This window comes from Girardinichthys multiradiatus, chromosome 2 (assembly GCF_021462225.1).
Source record: "Girardinichthys multiradiatus isolate DD_20200921_A chromosome 2, DD_fGirMul_XY1, whole genome shotgun sequence".
Classification (NCBI taxonomy): domain Eukaryota; kingdom Metazoa; phylum Chordata; class Actinopteri; order Cyprinodontiformes; family Goodeidae; genus Girardinichthys; species Girardinichthys multiradiatus.
Genome location: NC_061795.1, coordinates 32,681,252 through 32,702,537, shown reverse-complemented (window position 1 = coordinate 32,702,537; position 21,286 = coordinate 32,681,252). Strand labels below are relative to the sequence as shown.

Sequence of the window (21,286 nt, the reverse complement as noted above, 5' to 3'; positions counted from 1 at the left end):
ACACACACACACATATATATATATACATATATATATATATATATATATATGTATATATAATATATATATACACAGTACAGACCAAAGGTTTGGACACACCTTCTCAGTCAAAGAGTTGTCTTTATTTTCATGACTATGAATATTGTAGCTTCTGACTGAAGGCATCAAAACTATGAATTAACACATGTGGAATTATATACTGAACAAAAAAGTGTGAAACAACTGAAAATATGTCTTATATTCTAGATTCTTCAAAGTAGCCACCTTTTGCTTTGATTACTGCTCCGCACACTCTTGGCATTCTGTTGATGAGCTTCAAGAGGTAGTCACCTGAAATGGTTTTCCAACAGTCTTGAATGAGTTCCCAGAGATGTTTAGCACTTGTTGGCCCTTTTGCCTTCACTCTGCGGTCCAGCTCACCCCAAACCATCTCGATTGGGTTCAGGTCCGGTGACTGTGGAGACCAGGTCATCTGGCGCAGCACCCCATCACTCTCCTTCTTGGTCAAATAGCCCTTACACAGCCTGGAGGTGTATTTGGGGTCATTGTCCTGTTAAAAAATAAATGATGGTCCAACTAAACGCAAACTGGATGGAATAGCATGCCGCTGCAAGATGCTGTGGTAGCCATGCTGGTTCAGTATGCCTTCAATTTTGAATAAATCCCCAACAGTGTCACCACCAAAGCACCCCCACACCATCACACCTCCTCCTCCATGCTTCACGGTGGGAACCAGGCATGTAGAGTCCATCCGTTCACCTCTTCTGCGCCGCACAAAGACACGGTGGTTGGAACCAAAGATCTCAAACTTGGACTCATCAAACCAAAGCACAGATTTCCACTGGTCTAATGTCCATTCCTTGTGTTCTTTAGCCCAAACAAGTCTCTTCTGCTTGTTGCCTGTCCTCAGCAGTGGTTTCCTAGCAGCTATTTTACCATGAAGGCCTGATTCACACAGTCTCCTCTTAACAGTTGTTCTAGAGATGTGTCTGCTGCTAGAACTCTGTGTGGCATTGACCTGTTCTCTAATCTGAGCTGCTGTTAACCTGCGATTTCTGAGGCTGGTGGCTCGGATGAACTTATCGTCCACAGCAGAGGTGACTCTTGGTCTTCCTTTCCTGGGGTGGTCCTCATGTGAGCCAGTTTCTTTGTAGCGCTTGATGGTTTTTACGACTGCACTTGGGGACACTTTCAAAGTTTTCCCAATTGTTCGGACTGACTGACCTTCATTTCTTAAAGTAATGATGGCCACTCGTTTTTCTTTACTTAGCTGCTTTTTTCTTGCCATAATACAAATTCTAACAGTCTATTCAGTAGGACTATCAGCTGTGTACTGTATCCACCTCCTGCACAACACAACTGATGGTCCCAACCCCATTTATAAGGCTTGAAATCCCACTTATTAAACCTGACAGGGGACACCTGTGAAGTGAAAACCATTTCAGGTGACTATCTCTTGAAGCTCATCAACAGAATGCCAAGAGTGTGCAGAGCAGTAATCAAAGCAAACGGTGGCTACTTTGAAGAACCTAGAATATAAGACATATTTTCAGTTGTTTCACACTTTTTTGTTCAGTATATAATTCCACATGTGTTAATTTATAGTTTTGATGCCTTCAGTGTGAAGCTACAATATTCATAGTCATGAAAATAAAGACAACTCTTTGAATGAGGTGTGTCCAAACGTTTGGTCTGTACTGTGTGTGTGTGTGTGTATATATATATATATATATATATATATATATGTATATATATATACTGCTCAAAAAAATAAAGGGAACACTCAAATAACACATCCTAGATCTGAATGAATGAAATATTCTCATTGAATACTTTGTTCTGTAAAAGTTGAATGTGCCGACAACAAAATTACACAAAAATCATCAATTAAAATCAAATTTATTAACCAATGAAGGCCTGGATTTGGAGTCACACACAAAATTAAAGTGGAAAAACACACTACAGGCTGATCCAACTTTGATGTAATGTCCTTAAAACAAGTCAAAATGAGGCTCAGTATTGTGTGTGGCCTCCACGTGCCTGTATGACCTCCCTACAACACCTGGGCATGCTCCTGATGAGACGGTGGATGGTCTCCTGAGGGATCTCCTCCCAGACCTGGACTAAAGACAGTCTGTGGTGCAACATGACGTTGGTGGATGGAGCGAGACATGATGTCCCAGATGTGCTCAATTGGAGGTCTGGGGAACGGGCGGGTCAGTCCATAACTTCAATGTCTTCATCTTGCAGGAGGAACCCAGGGCCAACAGCAGCAGCATATGGTCTCACAAGGGGTCTGAGGATCTCATCTCGGTACCTAATGGCAGTCAGGCTACCTCTGGCGAACACATGGAGGACCATGCGGCCCTCCAAAAAAATGCCTTCCCACACCATTACTAACCCACTGCCAAACCGGTCATGCTGAAGGATGTTGCAGGCAGCAGATCGCTCTCCACGGTGTCTCCAGACTCTGTCACGTCTGTCACATGTGCTCAGTGTGAACCTGCTTTCATCTGTGAAGAGCACAGGGCGCCAGTGGCGAATTTGTCAATCCTAGTGTTCTCTGGCAAATGCCAAGCATCCTGCATGGTGTTGGGCTGTGAGCACAACCCCCAGTTGTGGACATCGGGCCCTCATACCATCATCATGGAGTTGGTTTCTAACCGTTTGTGCAGAAACATGCACATTTGTGGCCTGCTGGAGGTCATTTTGCAGGGCTCTGGCAGTGCCTCCTCCTGTTCCTCCTTGCACAAAGGCGGAGGTAGCGGTCCTGCTGCTGGGTTGTTGCCCTCCTACGGCCTCCTCTACGTCTCCTGGTGTACTGGCCTGTCTCCTGGTAGCGCCTCCAGACTCTGGACACTACGTTGACAGACACAGCAAACCTTCTTGCCACAGCTCGCATTGATGGGCCATCCTGGATGAGCTGCACTACCTGAGCCACTTGTGTGGGTTGTAGAGTCTGTCTCATGCTACCACGAGTGTGAAAGCACCACCAACATTCAAAAGTGACCAAAACATCAGCCAGAAAGCAAAGGTACTGAGAAGTGGTCTGTGGTCCCCACCTGCAGAACCACTCCTTTATTGAGTGTTTCTTGCTAATCGCCAAATATTTCCCCGTTTTCTATTCCATTTGTACAACAGCTGTGAAATTGATTGATTAGCCGGAACAAGTAACTGGTCAGTGTTAATGGGAAGCTATACAGAGCTTAAAATAGGGAAATCCGGGAAGAAAACATATTAGATGCTGCTAACAAATTCAAACTGGGACATCAGGACAATCCCACATACAGTCAATTATACCATGGTATGGGTTAGATTAAAGCATTTCCGTGTGTTAGCATTGCTCAGTGAAATGCCAGAGCCAAATACAATTGAGAATTTGAGACTGAATAATTTTACAAAGACAAAAGGGAAAATATTCAGTCTCTTGATGCGTGAAGCCGGAACAGACATACGACGTAAGACTTGCAGTTGTAATCGCTACGAAAAGTGGCTAAAGTATTGACTCAGTGTAGCCAAACACAAACTCCACATCTTTCAGATTTTTATTTAAAAAATCATACATTCTTTTCTTTCCACTTCACGGTTCTGCACTTCTTTGTGCCTGGATTATACAATCTCAAAACGTGGACATCTATGTGAAATCGTTAGATTAAAAACAAAGTGCAATTGTATCAGGAAATGACTAAATTAACTCTTACAGTAGAGAGAAAATGATACTAAAATGTTTTCTCTTGTTATGATGTAACCAAAAAAACAAAACCAAAAATCTGTAGCGTCCAGTCCCTCACAGCAGAAGAGCAACACGTGTTAAACGGGTGCATCTTCAGTTAGAGGTAAATATATATATATAAAATTATTGTGTCCATCTTATCAGGGTTCTCCTCAAGTTCAGTCCGTCCTGTAGTGGAAAACACTGTATCCCAGTTCCAGCAGCGCCCCTCCCAGCAGCAGCCAAAGTGGGACACACACCACACTGACCCAGATGTTCGTCATCTTCTCCAGCCGGGAGCACAGAGTCAGACAGAAGGCCAGCTTGAGGAGCAGTGCCGTCAGGTACCACAGCCTCCTCTTTATGCTCTTCTCCTCGTCCCTGGGGTCAAAGTCCGGCTTACAGCGACCCGCCATCTCCACAATCTGCATAAGGATCAGTGTGGTGTCAAAGGTCCAGACGGGGAGGAAGATCAGGAACCAGTTCCAGTAGATTTTGGAGTCCAGCTTGAGGACAAGCATGATGAGGAAGATCAGGGCGAAGATCCAGGAGAGGAAGACTCGCTGAGGCAGGGACATCTTCATCTAGGAAGGTGGCGACGAGCCAGGTTCATCCGCAGACTAAGGCTGAAAATGAGGCCGAAGAGCGCAGCGAAGGTGGCGGACTGATCCCTGCGCAGGAAAACAGTTTTCTGTCTGGCAGCTGTCATAAAACAGAAACGGCAAAGAAGGAAATAACTTTAGCATCGAGTGAACATCCAGCTACTGTTGTTCACTCAGCATTAAGCTATTCCGTTTTACCTAAACAATGTTTTAGGAAGAGGTCTTACCGAGTTTACCAGGAGGGTTGGTTTGTTTTCTTATAACTACAGTTTAACAACAAGAAAACATTTCCAGACATTTAATTTTGGCCGTTTTAATAGCAAACTAACTACGTTGTTAACGTTAGCTTTAAGCTAATTCCTGCCAAAAACACTGTTCCGGTTTGTCTTTGAAAAAACGGTGATGTTTTGTTAAAGTTTCCGGTACCCCTTTCAAAATAAAGGTATAGTTAGTCTCTGTCAGACTCCACCTTAAAAACTCACCCAAGGTTTCATGGTAAATAACGTTGGTTTAAAAAGAAAGAAATGTGAACCTATTATACGCATTTTAAATCATATGTTTACATTTTGTCACTGTCTAAAAGGAAATTAGATAAAACCTTTCCTATTTTTTGGCCACTTATCTTTATCAAAATTTGTTCTGTTTGTTAAATTCCAGAAAAAATAGATATATTTTTTTAGTTTCTTCAAATTCAGAAGCTTATGCATAATATGATTAATGGACCTTTTAAACAAAGCAAAGATGATGATCAAGTAATGCCTTTTTAAGCTTCTGAAAGGTTGAAAATATACATATAGGCACGACTGTGGGTGTATTTTAAGGCAAAACCACAAACACACAATTTTATTGTGTCACATTATGAGGAAATCAAATTAAATCAGAAAATTTATCAGGAAGAGAGCTGTGGACCTCCACAAGTCTGGTTCTTCCTTAGATTTAATTTCCAGATGTCTGGAAGTGTTGCGTTTATATGTTCATTTACAATTTTTAGCAAATATAAACATTAAGGAAATAATCAGCTGACTCACCATTTAGGAAGAAGATGAGTTCTGTGTCCCAGAAATAAATGTGTGGCGGTGCAAAACTCCAGAGCAGAAGCCAAAGGCATTTTAAAGATCCTAGCTGAAGCTGGTAAGAGAGTGTCATCATACACAATAAAAGCTGTGCCAAAATCGGCTCCACAGCCAATCAGAGAGGAAGTAGCCATTACTCCATCATAAACAAACAGATTACAGTTTGCAAAGTCACCCAGGGATAAAAACTTAACTTTTTAGAGAAATGTCCTGTGGTCTGATGAAACTAAAATTTGAAGTGTTTGGCTGCAATGACCATCATTACATTTGGAGGGAACAGGAAAGCTTGCAAGCCTGCAAACACAATTCCAACAGTAAAGAATAGCGGTGGTAGCATCATGTTGTGTGACTTGTTTGTAGCAGGAGGGACCGGTGCACTTCATACATCACATGACATCATGAGGAAAGAACATTATGCAGAAATACCGAAGCAACATCGCAAGACGTCAGCCGGGAAGTTAAAGCTTGAGCACCGATGGGTCTTCCAAGTGGGCATTGACTCTAATCGTACCACTAAATTAGTTACAAAGTGGCTTAAGGACAACAAAGTCAATGTTATGGAGTGACCATTAAAAAAGTATTATCCCAGTCTCAGAAAACTTGTGTTCAGAGCTAAAAATGTGAGAGAGGTGGCCATCAAACCTGACCAAGCTACACTAGTTCTGGCAGGAAGAATGGGACAAATTTCCAGCCAACTATTGTAAGAAGCTTGAGGAAAGAAAGCCGAAATGTTTCACCCAAATCATTAAGTTTAAAATAAATTCTAACAGATGTTTAACTTCTGAATTAGAAGAATGTTCAAAACCTTTCCGACCTGATATTCATTCCCACATTCATTCATACAGTGGATGTAAGTTCAGAGTTAAGATCCAAGCTAGTAAATAAATAATTTAATTATGCACACCTTGTTTTATTTTGATAGGGACAGCAGATAAAGATCAATGATCTAAAATAGTCAAATTATTTATACAATCATCATTAAATCAATTTAAAATAGAATTTTTTTGGCGAGCTTTTTTTGATATCACTGAAATTTATTTTTATGGGGCCAGTATAACAAATTTATACAAAGTACAATTCTGGAGACATCATAGATTGTCCAAAAAGTAAAGTACAAAATGCTTTGAGGTAAAACATCATTGAAAAAGATTAATTAAAAAACCTCTTATTAAAAAAAATCAATTCCTTTTAGGACAAATGTTCACTGTACAAGATCTACCGTTTCTAAAAAAAACAAACATACTTTTTATTTACATGTTAGTGGTGGTGCAAAATACAGTGTGAGACAACATTCAGTCGAAAATGTTTCCATCTTTGTCAAATGTAAACAAACATTGTCGTAATCCCTCGAACCACAAAGCCCATGCAGGAAAAGCAAATGCAGTTACGAGATAATTTTGCATTAAACGCTCTGAGCGCTGCTGAAAAGCGAGAAAACCTCTTTACCTCCAAGCAGCACACGAAGAAGCAAAGACAGGGCATATAAAACAAGTTTCTATCCGAGTACACAAATACAAAACAGTCGGCAACAAAAAAGATTAATGTGTAAATTTTGTAACTTTTCAAAGAACATCTCCAGAAAAACAAGAAAACAACATAAAAAACACTTGAATTAAAGCAAATGAATTAATAGTGATATTTATTTTCCCTGTATGAACAAATCCCATGAAACAACTGAAAGAAAAAAGAAATCAACAGTCAGTTTGTCTCATAATACTTTACCTACTAAACCCATTCCTATTTAGGATCATCAAAGTGTCTCACTGATATGTAGATACATCTAAAAATTCAATTTTAAGACATTCTAATATATTTTCAGTTGTAAACTACATGCACTACTCCTCGCTGGCAGGGGATTGAGTATTTGATGCTCTGTATCACTTCAGACAGACTAATGGTGCAACTGGAGTTTTTTGACACAAAGAACTCATATGAATTAAATTTCAGTTTCAGAAAGTGCTTCTCAATAAATTAGAATATCATAGAAAATCTCAGTAGTTCAGTTTAAAAAGTGAAACTCCTAAGTGTTTATTTATCTTGATTTAAATGATTAATCTCTACAGCTAATAAAAATCCAATATTTAGTTTGTCTGAAAATTAGAATATTACATAAGCCAACAGAAAAGGATGCTTATGCTTTCGTCATGCTATGGCCGACACAATCAAGGGGAAGACTGCTGACTCGACAGTACTCCAGTAGATTGTCACCGACAGCTTCCACAGAAAGGGTAAGCACCAAGAAGACATTGCTCAAAACGCTGAGCAGTCACATAGTGCTATACGTAAGCATGTTTATAGAAAGTTAGGTGGAAGGAAAAAGTGTGGTAGAAAAAGGTCCACAAGCAACAGCAATTACCCGAGCCAAGTACACTCAAAGGTTAAGGGGAGATTCAAAGGGCGTGAACTGCAGCTGGAGTCAGTGTTTTAAAAGCCACCTCACAGATGTATCTCAGACATGGGCTATAACTATTGCATTGCTTGTGTTAAGCCACCTCTAAACCAGATACATCTAAACCACTGTTTAATGGCCATGTTATGATCTACACTATCATATGGAAGACTGACGACAGTTGGAGCTTTTTGGATGACACCCTTTCTTCCACTCAACTTCCCATTAATATGATTGCATACAGCATTTAGGGAACTATCACCTTCTGTAAAATGACATTTTGTGGCTTATCCTCATTGTATACGGTGTCATTAACTAACATTAGACTTTCTTTTTTAGTTATCTTGTGTAATATTGTTTTCTGAGAAACTGAATTTTGGATTTTCATTAGCTGTAAGCCATAATCATGAAAATTAACAGAAACAATGCTTTAAATATATCACTCTGTGTGTTACGAATCATTTCAATATATGAGTGTCACTGGAATAAATTAATTTTTCTAGGATATTCTAAGTTATTTAGATTAACCTGTATACTTGATTGCATCATCTTGTTAGGATTTTGGACTTTTTTCAATTAGTAAAATGTTTCATTCTTAGGAGCAACACAACCTTAGTCATCAGTACCACGTTGACTTAGACATGCGAGCAGATTTTTTTCTTAGCTGCTTAAAAGTTTCATAAGAGGATTTAAATAGTATCATCCACATTGGAAGAAGGTTGAAATTTTCTGTATTAAAGTAAAAAGGAAGCTGTACCTTTTTGCAGAAATGTATTAATATTTGTTTCCCATTTTCTACCAAAGTATTCCCGTACACACTCACTGTGGGCCCCTAAATGAGACCACAGTTACACAGTGCTCTGCCTGCTCTCCCGGCTAAGGCTCTTACCGCCCAAAGAGTGGACAGGGAATTCAATAAATATCCCATCTGAGTCTGAACCAGCAGACTCTGGAATTTGTCCAATTACGGTTTCAGGACTGGACGATTCGCTGGGTGGCGAGGAGGATGCTCCCTTACTGAGATCCGTCACTGTTGTGGTGGCCTCTGTGCCGTGGAGTGCTCCTGAGGAATGAAGGATGGAAGGAGATGACAGAGCCAAGTCCATGGCAGTGGCTCCTGCTTGTACAATCCCTGGGAATGAAACAGTGTTCTCGGGTTGTTACGGATTCTGGCATTATTTAAGAAATTGATTGGTGTCACAAATTAGTCCTACCATTAAACTGAGAGCCCACACAGAGTCTGCTGGAGGAGGGACCAGACAGCTCAGATCCTGGAGTCAGGTCCGAGTAGGTCCGACCCTGTTCCTCCAGGCATGATATGATCTCACAGGCCGAGTGGCGACGGATCCCTCCACTGCTGACCGAGCTGGGATCTGGGTCATACTCAGCCACCGGGGTCAGCAGCAGGGGAATGTTGTAGCTTTTGGATCGTACCACTGGGTTTTTAGATGGCTGGTCTGCAGACTTGGGCCAGCCCCATGGTACACGCTTGTCTGAAAGACAAGAAGAGAGCAGGAAAAGGCTTCCTTTAAAGTCCATCTTCCATTTTATAAGGTAGCACATCAATATTACTTTGCTTCAGACTCACCAAAAACGCAGCAGTGATCGTCATCCTCTTCTCCAGAGTAAAGGCCATGGGTGCCCAGGTAAGGTGAGACCACTTTCTGTACCAGAGACTCCAATCTTAAATAGTCCTCATTAACACCACGTGGCTCATGGACCCCCTTAAACACACAGAGTTACAAAAGTCTTAGAGGTTGGGTTAATGGTACAACAGTTTCAGCCCTAAATTAAATATAATTAAATGCATCTTCTTATGATAAAATTAAATTGTTATGATTGTACAACACATAACTTCAATGAACTTTAATAGCAAGAACTGGCTGCAAACGTTTTAATTTATTGTGAATCTTCTCTAATCCATGCATCGCTAAATTTATACATTAAGGCAAAAAATATGTTCAATCAGCCCCGCTAATATTTGGTAAATGTCCCTTAGGATGTTGCAGACAAATCCCATGCTTTTTGTAGCCATCATCAAGCTTCTGGGGTATTCCTGGCTGGATATTTGGACACTCCTCCTATCAGGAATCAGAGTCGGTTCTTGGATGAATACCCCATGTGTGTTTGGGATCATTGGTTTATTGGTTTTCCCAGTTGTGTCCACGCTTTACCCAACTAGCTGTTGATTTGAGGTGACACTAAAGAATTTGAAGGTAGTCCTCCTTCATTATTCCATCCACTTTGTGCAAGTACCACTGGCAGTGAAACAAGACCCTCAGCATGATGCAGCCACTACCACGATTGACAATTGGTACACTGTAGATAGATTTAAAAGCTTTACCCTGACTTCTTCAGACATAGATCTTGTCACTGGCCAAACAGCTTGATTCATAAATATTTGAACAGGCAGATCACTGTCCATTAATAAGACTCACGCTCTCCTTGTTTGTTTTTGATGGACACATATTTAATAATATTTAGAAAATCAATTGGATGTACCAGGTCGATCCAGTCATCTGTTGTAATAGGTCAGCCTGCAGCCAGTGTCCAATAATCCCCCCGCCTATTATCCCAAAACACACACACAACTGCAAATATGAGTTAAGCTTAAAAGTGCAGGTTTTGGAGTAGGGGCTTAGTTTTTGGTTGGCACCCTAGTCAGTGCATCATTTTTGGGGTATCCTGCTGCTCTCCAGTTGCTTTGCCTTTATTTATAGATCATTACCCTCATAGCATAACTGCATAAGGTTAAAGAGATGCAACAAGATGCTGACTTCACTATATGATAGTGTACCAAAACAAGAAACTTCACTGAAGGTGCAAATAAAAAACCCCCGATTCTATTCAAAACAAAATAGCTGAACAAATGAGAGTGGAGACGAGAAGTAAAGTTTGGCTCACCTGCAGTATAAGCAGCATCTGTGTGACAGAAGGGGGCACGCGGGCCCGCGGCCGAGACAGGGCGTCCTCCAGCTTCACACTCAGGACGATGGTGTTCCTGAAGTGAAGCAGGGCCAGCTGTCTGACGGAGGGCTCCTTACCCTGCAAGAAACATGGGATGAGACCATAATAAGCACCACCCAGGAAAGAAAGATTGCAAGAGATTTCGACAAAAAAAAAAAACCCCGCACAAAACAAGCAGACTCTTCAAGAGTTTGTTCACCTGAACTGGGTGAAAGATGGCCTGCAGCATGGAGAGAACATCGCAGAAAAAGAAGTCCCAGGTCTCTGCCAGAGAGTCGAGTAACTTCTGACCTGCATGAATCACAGACAAATAATCATAAGAACAATGCCTTGCATAAGTATTCACTGTTGACCTTTTCCACATTTTGTCATATTACTATGACAAACTCTAATGTATTTTACTCAGGCTTTAAGTGACAGACCACTCAATTACAGCTGTCTTCTGGGATATGTCTTTACCAGCATGTAGCGGCTAACATGTTGAACATTCTTCTTAACAAAATTGCTGAAGCTCATATGCCTGTATTTAAACCAGTTCATGGTAGCTTTGGCTGCATGTTTAGGGTCCTCTGCTTGGCAGGTAAACCTACACCCCAGTATCAATCAATTTAAAACCTTTAATAAGTTTCTTCCACTATGACCCTGTATTTAGCTCCATCCATCTTCCCATCAACTCCAACTTCCTTGTCTCTGCTGAAGAAAAGCATCCCCAAAGCATGATGCTGCCATTACCATGTTTTTCAAATGTTGGCCAAAACAGTTAAAGGGTGATCCTGTAAAACATAATTTCCAGATGTTAACTCAGGCCTACCTTCATAGTATCTTATTTTGTCCCGAAGAATGACCATGCCTTTTGTCAGAAGTTGATTCTGTGAAAAGTTAATAGCGATTATGATCCCAGTGTAAGAGGTACTATCATTGTGGATCTATTAATCATCATGAACGTTCTTGTTCTAAAACTAATGTTCTAAAAAAGAAGAATTAAAGGGGAGTTACCTGAAGATATTCTGAGAAGAAAGAACCCAGCTCAGTTTTTAACAGATGCCTAAAAAAACAAACATGTTTATTTTCTAAACTTCAAATGATCATGAATGCAATGAGTAATGAAGGAAGAAGATGTCACTGTAGCCATGTTTAGTAATGCAACTGAGTAGTTTCCCAGTAAAAACAAAGACTGCATGAAAACAGCCTGTTTTCCTGAAGAACATTATGCTCCAATCCTACTGTGTGGTCACAAAAAAATGAGTCTCTGTCTTTGTGGCTTTTTCCGGAAATATATTCAGTCAGCTAACGTGGAGGCAGATAGAAGTGATATGTCTGGCTTGGAGAGATAATGAGATATCTGGCACTGACCACATAACTCCTCAGTCCCACATACACATCATACACAAACAAGGTCATTGAGAAGAAAACATTCAGTCAGCAGCAATGTCTGGACAGACAGTAATTACACAGATTATAGAAAAAAATGAGATCAAGTGCCTAAAATAAAGCAGCTGGAACTTTGCAGTGGGGGAATGTGCATCTTCTGTTGATTTCTAAACCTACCGGACGCCTTCATTCAGGGTGTAGAGTTCATTATCGGCTAGTCCCTTCTTCTGGAAGACTGCTATGACCGCATTGTGGATGCTGCAACACACAAGAAAGCAACAGAAAATGCACTTCATTGCTGTTCTAAATCAAACATATTATCTGCCTTGGCTGTAATCAAGTGTACCTGTTCCAGGTGGCATTGGTTCCGGCCCTCTTCTGCTTCTCCCCTCTGTCCTCTGGGGAACTTTTCTCACTCTTCCCGAGCTCGCTGAGGCTTGGAGAGCTCATCAACTTCAGCCGGTGAAGAGTCCTCATGAGGAAAACATTAAGGGAGGACAAGGGACAGACGAGAAAAAAGGTCACCCAATGAGCCGACATATGCAGAGGAAACACGATGAGATGGCTGCAGGGCAGAGGAGAATTCAAACAGCAGAAAAAAACAAAAAACTAAGAGCAGCCGGTGACGGAGGAGGAGAGAAGTAGGACAGAGTGGTGCATGGTGAGACTCAGGCAACAAGCTAAGAGCAGGATGGGTGGAGCCCAGCTGGGTGGTGAAGCACAGTGTTGCTGCACCGCCGGATCTCTCAGAAGAGTAGGAAAACAATAGCAAACGCACCGCTGGGGGCATTCTCTTCCTCCCTCTTCAACTCCCTGTCAGTACAATACCACCATTGATGCAAACAAATATTTATGCAGAGCACAGATGCCAGAGGAACTGCAGGGTAAGCAGGCCTAAAGCAGTTGCTGTGCTTGTGATTGCTCTTAGCGGAGGAGAAGGAAGTCGTATGGTTTATTGACAACAGCGGAAAGGGCGACAGGAAGCAGCGGCACAGTATGAGACAATGAAGAAGGTTATTCTGCTTTACTACAGCTGGATGCAGGATTACAAAACACTTCCCGAATACAAAACATTGCCACTAAAATATTCTCATGCATTCATTTACTTATGGAGGAAATATGAGGAAAATCAGTCATAATTACAAGACAAATAAGCCACATGAATAATGGTTATTTATATTTAGGTTATAAAAATATTTAACCATTGTTTTTAACATTAATTTGTACTCACAAACACTTGTACTTGCTATTATAGTACCTCACAAAAGTATTAAATGTTAAGGTATTTTGTTGGAATTGTATGTGACATAAAGTAGCTCATGTTAGTTAAAATAAAGGAAAAGTGTCATAAGCATCTGTATTCAGCCTGATTACTGCCTGACCTCTAGAATCCAGAAATCACCTAAAAGAAACCTGTCTGACAACATGAAGTAGGACATATGGGAAACCAAGTCACTGACATCTATGAGTCTGAAAACAGTTATAAAGACATTTCCAAGGCTTTTAGACTCCAGCGAGCCACACAGAGTCATCATCCACAAATGGGGAAATCATGGAACAGCAATGAACCTTACCAGGAGTGACCAGCCAACCAAAATTACTCTAGGAGAGCATTATAAACTCATCTAGGAGGTCTGAAAAAAAAACTCAGAATCACATCAAGAGCACCGCAGGCCTCAATACCTCAGGTAAGGTCAGGGTTCATTACTCCACTATAAGAAAGAGACTGGGCAAAACTGGCACCCATGGAGGAGTTCTACGTTAAAAACAACTGATGATCAAAAAGAACATAAAAGCCCGCCTCACATTTGCCACCAGAACGTCTGTGAATAAACAACATCCCAATGATCCCCAAGACTGTTTGAAAATTAATCTGTGGACTGACTTCACAAAGGTGGAACATTTTGGCAGGTATGGCTCCTGTTACATCTGCCATAGAACTAACAGCACTTGAGAAAAATATCATACCTGCAGTCAAACATGGTGGTAATAATGTGATGGTCTGTGGCTGGTTTGCTTCTTCAGGACATGAATAACTTGCCTTAAGTGATGGAAGTATGAATTCTGCTCAATATCAAAAGATCCTGAAGGAGAATATCTCGCCATCAGTTTGCGAACTTCAGCTCAAGCGTCTTTAGGTTATGCAGCAGAATGTTCCAAAGCACAGCAGCAACCCCACCTTTGAATGACTCACAAAAACTAAATTCAATTCAATTCAAAAATACTTTATTAATCCCAAAGGGAAATTAAATGTTGTTATAGCTCATATTATGAAGGTTTCCTCAAAGAGCCGTTGTAGATGCTGATGGCTGTGGGCAGGAAGGATCTCCTGTAGCGCTCCGTCTTACAGCAGATCTGAAGAAGCCTCTGCCTGAAGACACTCTGTTGTTGTAGGACAGTCTCATGAAGAGGATGCTCAGGGTTCTCCATAATGTTCTTCATTTTATGAAGAATCCGTCTTTCCACAATGATCTCCAGATGTTTCAGAAGAGTCCCCACAACAGAGCCAGCCCTCTTTATCAGCTTGTTGAGCTTTTTTAAGTCCCTGGCTCTGATGCTGCTTCTCCAGCAGATGATGGCAGAAGAGATCACACTTTCCACAACAGACTTATAGAAGATATGCAGCATCTTGCTACAAACACCAAAGGACCTAAGCTTCCTCAAGAAGTACAGTCTGCTCTGTCCCTTCTTGTAGATGTCTTCACAGTTGCATCTCCACTCTAGTCTGTTGTCCAGGTGAACACCGAGGCATTTATACTCCTCCACCACCTCCACTTCTTCTCCCATGATAGAAATAGTTTTTGACTTATTCCTGTTTCTCTTAAAATCTACAATCATCTCCTTTGTTTTAGTCACATTCAAAATTAAACAAACCTTTTGTAATGGTCTAGTCAAAGTTTGACCTTAAATCTCACTGAGATGCTGTGGTACAGCCTTAAACAGGCTGTGTTTGCTCGAAAACCATCCAATTTGGCTGAATGAAAACAGTTCTGCAAAGAACCAGGGGCTAAAATTCCTCCACAGCTACATAAAAGACTAATTCCCAGTCATTGCACATGCTTGATGCCAGTTGTTGCCTGTAAGTGAGACAGAACCAGGTATTTTGTTGAGGGGGCATTTACTTTTTCACAGGACCAGGTGAGCTTTTTTTTCTCAGTAAATGAAATCATCATGTTTAAGAACTGCTTTTGTATTTATTCAGGTTATTTTAGGTATTAAGATCTCTTTGATTATCAAAAACATTGTGTAGCAGTGTAATAAACAGAGTTTGTCTGTGGCTAATTTAATATCAGTATAAATACAGCTGTTTGTGAAGACCTTAGATTATTTAGAGAACACTCTGAAATATGGCGGTGGCAGCATCATGGTGTGGGGCTGTGGGCCATAGGGAGGAAGATTACAGCTAAATACAAGGCAATCCTAGAAGAAAACATGTTAGAATCTCGCCACCTTCAGGCCCATCCTTGGTATTTTAGTGTACTTTAGAATTTCTTACATCTCCTATAGGCATTTTGATACATGATAGGACAAATATCTGTTAATATCTGGTAAAATTAAAGTAGAGTAGTCAAGCTCTGAGAGAAAAACTGAAACAGAGTATCCACTAGAGTGAGCACTGCTGCAAATCTCTCTGGCTCTGAAGGTTGCGAGCTGAAACTTTATCTGCTTGGCTGAGTCATTGCTCTTCCTCTCTATATGGGACATCCCCTTTAGGAGACATGGTTCTCCAAATCCTAATTTATTTCCGGAGCCCAGATGTAGCCTAATTGTAATTTTTAGGACGTACTTTGATGCAGTCATAAAAGGTGTCCTCAATTAAAAAACTAAAGTTTAAAACCCCGAAAAACAATGTTTGCATATTTTTTAAAAGAGATGGGTTATAAAAACAAGCTCTCTGAAAAATAAGACATGATGAGTTCAATCCCACGCAGTCCAGAAACTCTGAGTGCTGACAGCATGGCAGTAAACAACAGACCCCTCTTCACTCCCACGCACACAAAAACACACAAAGCATGAAAAGCAAGGCCAGAAACTGATGAGGTGAACACAAGTAAAGAACAAAGTCAATCAAGCATCCTCAACATGAGATCATTATCACCAAACCAGCATGTGTTGCGGGGAAAGCTCAGCTGGGTGAGGGAATCATCTGGGACCAGAAACTGTCTAATACTAATTAATATTTCAAGCTTTTCTTCCTCAAGATACTGCATGGTGTGGGGTAATAATACTAGGTAGGAACTAAGCCTTACCTCCTGAATGGATGCCCGCTGTTGCTGTCCATGTCTGGGCTCGGGGGAGGGGCTGAGAAGGTGCTGAAGTTGAGGGAAAGGGGTCTGGGGGACGACCGGGAGGCCTGCCTCCGTCGTAGTCCGTCAAGCATCTGAGCCGAAGAGGATGAGGAGGAAGGGGAATGACAGCAAAGTTATTGTTAGGGATGCAAGAAAGATATCAGAGCACTACTAGCAGGATGGTTTAAAGTAGATAAAACAGCTGTTTAACAGTGGCAGCAGCTGGGAAGGGGCAGGGGGGCAGCATGGTCCCTGGCCACCTGTGAAAATTTGGGGCCACACCACGGCCTCTGTGTCCAGACAGAGATATGTGTGTGTGTATATATATATATTTATAAAATGAATTTAAGAGATGAGAGGTCAAGGTTGATTGCGTCACAATATAATATTTAGTTCCCCCATTTGCAATTGTTTAAATTTTTTGCAATGCTTAGAGCTGCAAGAAGGGTGTGGCATTTATTTGTTCCCAAATCCACTATTGTGATGCCTCCAAGAAGGCAAAGTGAGCAGCAGACTGAGACTGTATACTCTAGCGATGTTGACTGGTCTTCACATACTTTTAGTCGGTACATATATTTGTAATTAAACCTGCAACCCACACCAAATGTCAGCAACAAATAATTCACACATATGAAGAAGGTGGGGATGGAAGATTCTTTCTATATACTTTCATCTTTAGGTAATTTCTTAGATTTTATGTCGGGGATTGAGTTTCCTTGGCTATGTGTTTGAGATTATCTTGCTGAAAAGTTCACACTAATTTTATCTCCAGATTCTTATCAAGCATTTTGGGCTGCACAATGGCGCTGTTGGCAGCACTGTTGTCTTGCAGCAAGAAGGTTCTAGGTTCAACTCCTGGCCTGGGGTCTTTCTACATTGTGTTTGCATGTTCTCCTCCTGCATGCATGGGTTCTCTCCTGGTACTCTGGTTTCCTCCCACAGTCCAAAAACATGACCAATTTGGTTAATTTGTCTCTCTAAATTGCCCTTAGGTGTGTACATGGTTGTGTGTCCCTGTGATGGACTGCTGACCTTTCCAGGGTGGAGACAGGCACAGGCCTTTATGGAAGAAGCGGGTATAGAAAATGGACGGGAAGATAGATTCTTATCAAGCATTTTCTGGCAAATTTCTGAATTTATCCTTCCTGCCAGTACCATATACCGAAAACATATATGGTACCGACATTCCTTCCTCCAAACTTTACTGTTGCTATGGTGTTTTGAGAGGAAACATTAAAAGACTTCAATTTTGGTCCTATCTGACTAACGCATATACTTCAGGCATTGCATGGGCTTGTTGAAGTGTTCAGAAGACTTTAAACATCAAACAAGCTTCAATATGCTTTTTCTTCAACAGTGGAGTCTTATGCAGTTAGCGATTTCATAGCAGATGAGTGCATTTCTTGTTTTTGTGGAAAAATAGTTTCGGCTCATTCCAGATTCTTCTAAATTCTAATTCAATTCAATTCAAAAATACTTTATTAATCCCAAAGGGAAATTAAATGTTGTTATAGCTCATATTATGAAGGTTTCCTCAAAGAGCCGTTGTAGATGCTGATGGCTGTGGGCAGGAAGGATCTCCTGTAGCGCTCCGTTTTACAGCAGATCTGAAGAAGCCTCTGACTGAAAACACTCTGTTGTTGTTGTAGGACAGTCTCATGAAGAAGATGCTCAGGGTTCTCCATAATGTTCTTCATTTTATGAAGAATCCGTCTTTCCACAATGATCTCCAGAGGTTCCAGAGGAGTCCCCAGAACAGAGCCAGCCTTTTTTATCAGCTTGTTGAGCTTTTGTAAGTCCCTGGCTCTGATGCTGCTTCCCCAGCAGATGATGGCAGAAGAGATCACACTCTCCACAACAGACTTATAGAAGATATGCAGTATCTTGCTGCAAACACCAAAGGACCTAAGCTTCCTCAAGAAGTACAGTCTGCTCTGTCCCTTCTCGTAGATGGCTTCACAGTTGCATCTCCACTCTAGTCTGTTGTCCAGGTGAACACCGAGGTATTTACACTCCTCCACCACCTCCACTTCTTCTCCCATGATAGAAATAGTTTTTGACTTATTCCTGTTTCTCTTAAAATCTACAATCATCTCCTTTGTTTTAGTCACGTTCAAAATGAGATGATTGTTTCCACACCATGCCACAAAGCGGTCCACCACCTTCCTGTACTCAGCTTCTTGTCCATCTCTGATCCACCCCACGACTGCAGAATCATCCGAGTATTTCTGCAGATGACAGGAGTCTGTCTTGTACTGGAAGTCTGAGGTGTACAGAGTGAAAAGGAATGGTGAGAGTACAGTCCCCTGTGGTGCTCCTGTGCTGCTGACTACCTGGTTAGACACACAACCCTTCAGTCTCACAAACTGTGGTCTGTTTGTCAGGTAGTCTTTGATCCAGGAGATTGTTGAGGCCTCCACCTGAGTCTTCTGGAGTTTCTGACAAAGAAAATCAGGTTGGATTGTATTAAATGTCCTGGAGAAATCAAAGAACATGATCCTCACAGTGCTGCTGGCTTTGTCCAGATGACAGTGGGTTTGTTGAAGCAGGTATATGATGGCATCTTCAACTCCAACTCCACAGCGATAAGCAAGCTGAAGGGGGTCCTGATGGTTTACTGTTTGCTTACTCAGGTGGGCCAACAGGAGTCTCTCTAGGACCTTCATGATGTGGGATGTCAGGGCAACAGGTCTATAGTCATTGAGGACTGATGGGTGAGTTTTCTTTGGTACCGGAACAAGACAGGAGGTCTTCCACAACACCGGAACCTTCTTCTGGGCCAGGCTAAGGTTGAAGAGGTGCTGCAGAATCCCACAGAGCTGCTCTGCACAGACCTTCAGGACTCTAGGGCTGACATGATCTGGACCTGCAGCCTTATTCCTATTCAGTCTCTTCAGTTGCATCTTCACTTGACTTCTTGAGACACACAGGTGGAAGGGGGAAGCAAAGGAAGTATCAGCATCTTCTGATATGGTTGAAGGCAAACATGTAGAAGCAGAATGGTCAAGGGCTGAGGTGGAAGATAAAAAATGTGAGGTGTTACTGGACAGCTGTGGGTCCTGTGGGTCAAAGGAAGATGGAATGTCTGTTTGGCTGTGAGCAGGAGAGGAGGATGCGAAGCTTGTTTCTGAACTGAACCTATTGAAGAATGTGTTCAGTTCATTGGCTCTGTCCAGACCTTCATCGGTCCGATAATCCTTCTGCTTGAAGCCTGTGATCTTCTTCATCCCTGTCCACACATCTCTGATATTGTTTTGCTGGAGCTTGCTCTCCAGCTTCTTCTTGTACACCTCCTTGCTGTCTCTTATCTTGACTTTAAGTTGCTTCTGTATAATCCTCAATAATTCTCTGTCTCCCTCTCTGAAGGCTCTTTTTTTCTTGTTAAGCAGGTTCTTCAGGTCACTGGTGATCCAAGGTTTGTCATTGGGGAAACATCTCACGGTTCTGGTGGGGATGATGTTATCCACACAGACGTTTATATAGTCGGTTACATACTCAGTCATGGCATTGATGTCCTCTCCATGTGGCTGGCACAGTGTGTCCCAGTCTGTAGCCTCAAAGCAACCTTGCAGAGCTTCTTCAGCTTCCTGTGACCATTTTCTCACAGTCCTCTTTATTACAGGTTGCCTCTGAACAAGGGGCTTATATTTCGAGCAGAGAAAAACAAGATTGTGATCTGATTTGCCTAGAGGAGGTCTTGCTGTAGAGATGTATGAGTCTTTTACATTTGCATAAAACAAATCCAATGTTTTGTTTTCTCTGGTAGAGCAGCTGACAAACTGTTGAAACGTTGGAAGTGTAGCAGAGAGTGAAGCATGGTTAAAATCACCATAAATTGCCACAAAAGCATTGGGGTTTTGTGTGTGTAGCTTAGCAACAACTGACCTGATGGCATCACATGCAGTGTCGGCAACAGCGGAAGGTGGAACGTAAACTGTTGCCAAAATAACACTGGTGAACTCTCTGGGTAAATAATATGGACGAAAACTTATTGCCAACAGTTAAATATCTGGACTGCAGAGATGACACTTCACAGTAACATGTCCTGGATTACACCATCTGTTGTTCACAAGTACTGCCAGTCCACCTCCTTTACATTTGCTGCTCCTCCTTAAATCTCTGTCTGCTCGTATGGTTAAAAAGCCCGGCAGAGAGACGCTGGAGTCGGGGATATGATCCTGCAGCCACGTCTCAGTAAAACACATGATACTGCATGCCCGGTACTCTGGCTGGGTCCTTTGTAGGGCTTGGAGTTCATCCAACTTGTTTCCCAACGATCTCACATTGCCCATCAAAATCGACGGAAGAGATGGTTTGAACTTCCTCCTTCTCTCTCTTCTCTTAGCTCCTGCTCTGCATCCACGGCATCTCCTTTTCAACTCATCAGGGATTTGGGGTTGTAGCTGAAGTATTATTTGAGCTTTTGAGATATTAATCAGCTGCTCCCGGTTGCGCTCCACCTTGAGCGGTGCAATTCTAGAATTCAAAAGCTTACTGCAATAAGTCCTACCTCTTGGACAACTGTTCTGATAAATATGTTGAAATCTTGTGAGGAGCATCTGGTGGTGCCTTGCTTATTGAGACATGATATTCTTTTCTCTTCTGGATTATGGCCCAAATGGTGCTCACTGGAACATTGAGAAGTTTAGAAACATGTCTGTAACCAGCGCTATCAGTATGTTTTGCAACAAAAAGGTTGTGATGGTTTCAAGAGAACTCTTTATTATTACCCATCACAAGATGCTTCTAATGTTTTTTAGGCTATTAGTTAGGAATAAACCTGCTATTAGTTCAGGAATCTAAATTGTTTTCTCAATAGTGACAGTTTTCAGCTTCTTTCTTGGCTTTCTTTGTCTTCTTGCAACCTCTCTGATTCATGCGCT

At 41.6% G+C, this 21,286-nt stretch overlaps 2 protein-coding genes across 3 annotated transcripts in view; both read right to left on the bottom strand.

Annotated features, from left to right (window-relative positions):
• Nucleotides 1-3,527: 3,527 nt before the first annotated feature.
• On the bottom strand, nt 3,528-4,737 carry LOC124857078 (transmembrane protein 60-like). 2 transcript variants are annotated; one of them, XM_047348192.1, is made up of 2 exons: nt 4,542-4,737; nt 3,528-4,383 (listed from the first exon to the last, which is right to left on the bottom strand). In XM_047348192.1, exon 2 carries the CDS (start codon nt 4,294-4,296, stop codon nt 3,892-3,894), a length of 405 nt encoding a protein of 134 aa, XP_047204148.1. In that variant the 5' UTR covers nt 4,297-4,383; nt 4,542-4,737; the 3' UTR covers nt 3,528-3,891. The 2 variants fall into 2 exon arrangements, with proteins under 2 accessions (XP_047204148.1, XP_047204140.1); XM_047348184.1 differs by having other exon boundaries at nt 3,528-4,414; nt 4,542-4,732.
• Nucleotides 4,738-6,262: 1,525 nt separating this feature from the next.
• Nucleotides 6,263-21,286, bottom strand: part of prr5a (proline rich 5a (renal)) — a 16,759-nt gene continuing 1,735 nt past the window's right edge. Inside the window, exons 2-11 of the mRNA XM_047348215.1 lie at nt 16,365-16,495; nt 12,461-12,586; nt 12,292-12,372; nt 11,740-11,788; nt 11,555-11,612; nt 10,943-11,034; nt 10,681-10,821; nt 9,365-9,500; nt 8,991-9,269; nt 6,263-8,908 (exon numbers count right to left, since the gene is read on the bottom strand). Coding sequence (XP_047204171.1) covers nt 8,625-8,908; nt 8,991-9,269; nt 9,365-9,500; nt 10,681-10,821; nt 10,943-11,034; nt 11,555-11,612; nt 11,740-11,788; nt 12,292-12,372; nt 12,461-12,586; nt 16,365-16,495 — 1,377 coding nt within the window. The 3' untranslated portion in view covers nt 6,263-8,624. The remainder of the gene's footprint in view (nt 8,909-8,990; nt 9,270-9,364; nt 9,501-10,680; nt 10,822-10,942; nt 11,035-11,554; nt 11,613-11,739; nt 11,789-12,291; nt 12,373-12,460; nt 12,587-16,364; nt 16,496-21,286) is intronic.

Coding starts and splice junctions, on each gene's coding strand:
- LOC124857078 (XM_047348192.1), bottom strand. CDS start 4,296: ATGAAGATGTCCCTGCCTCAGCGAGTCTTCCTCTCCTGGATCTTCGCC.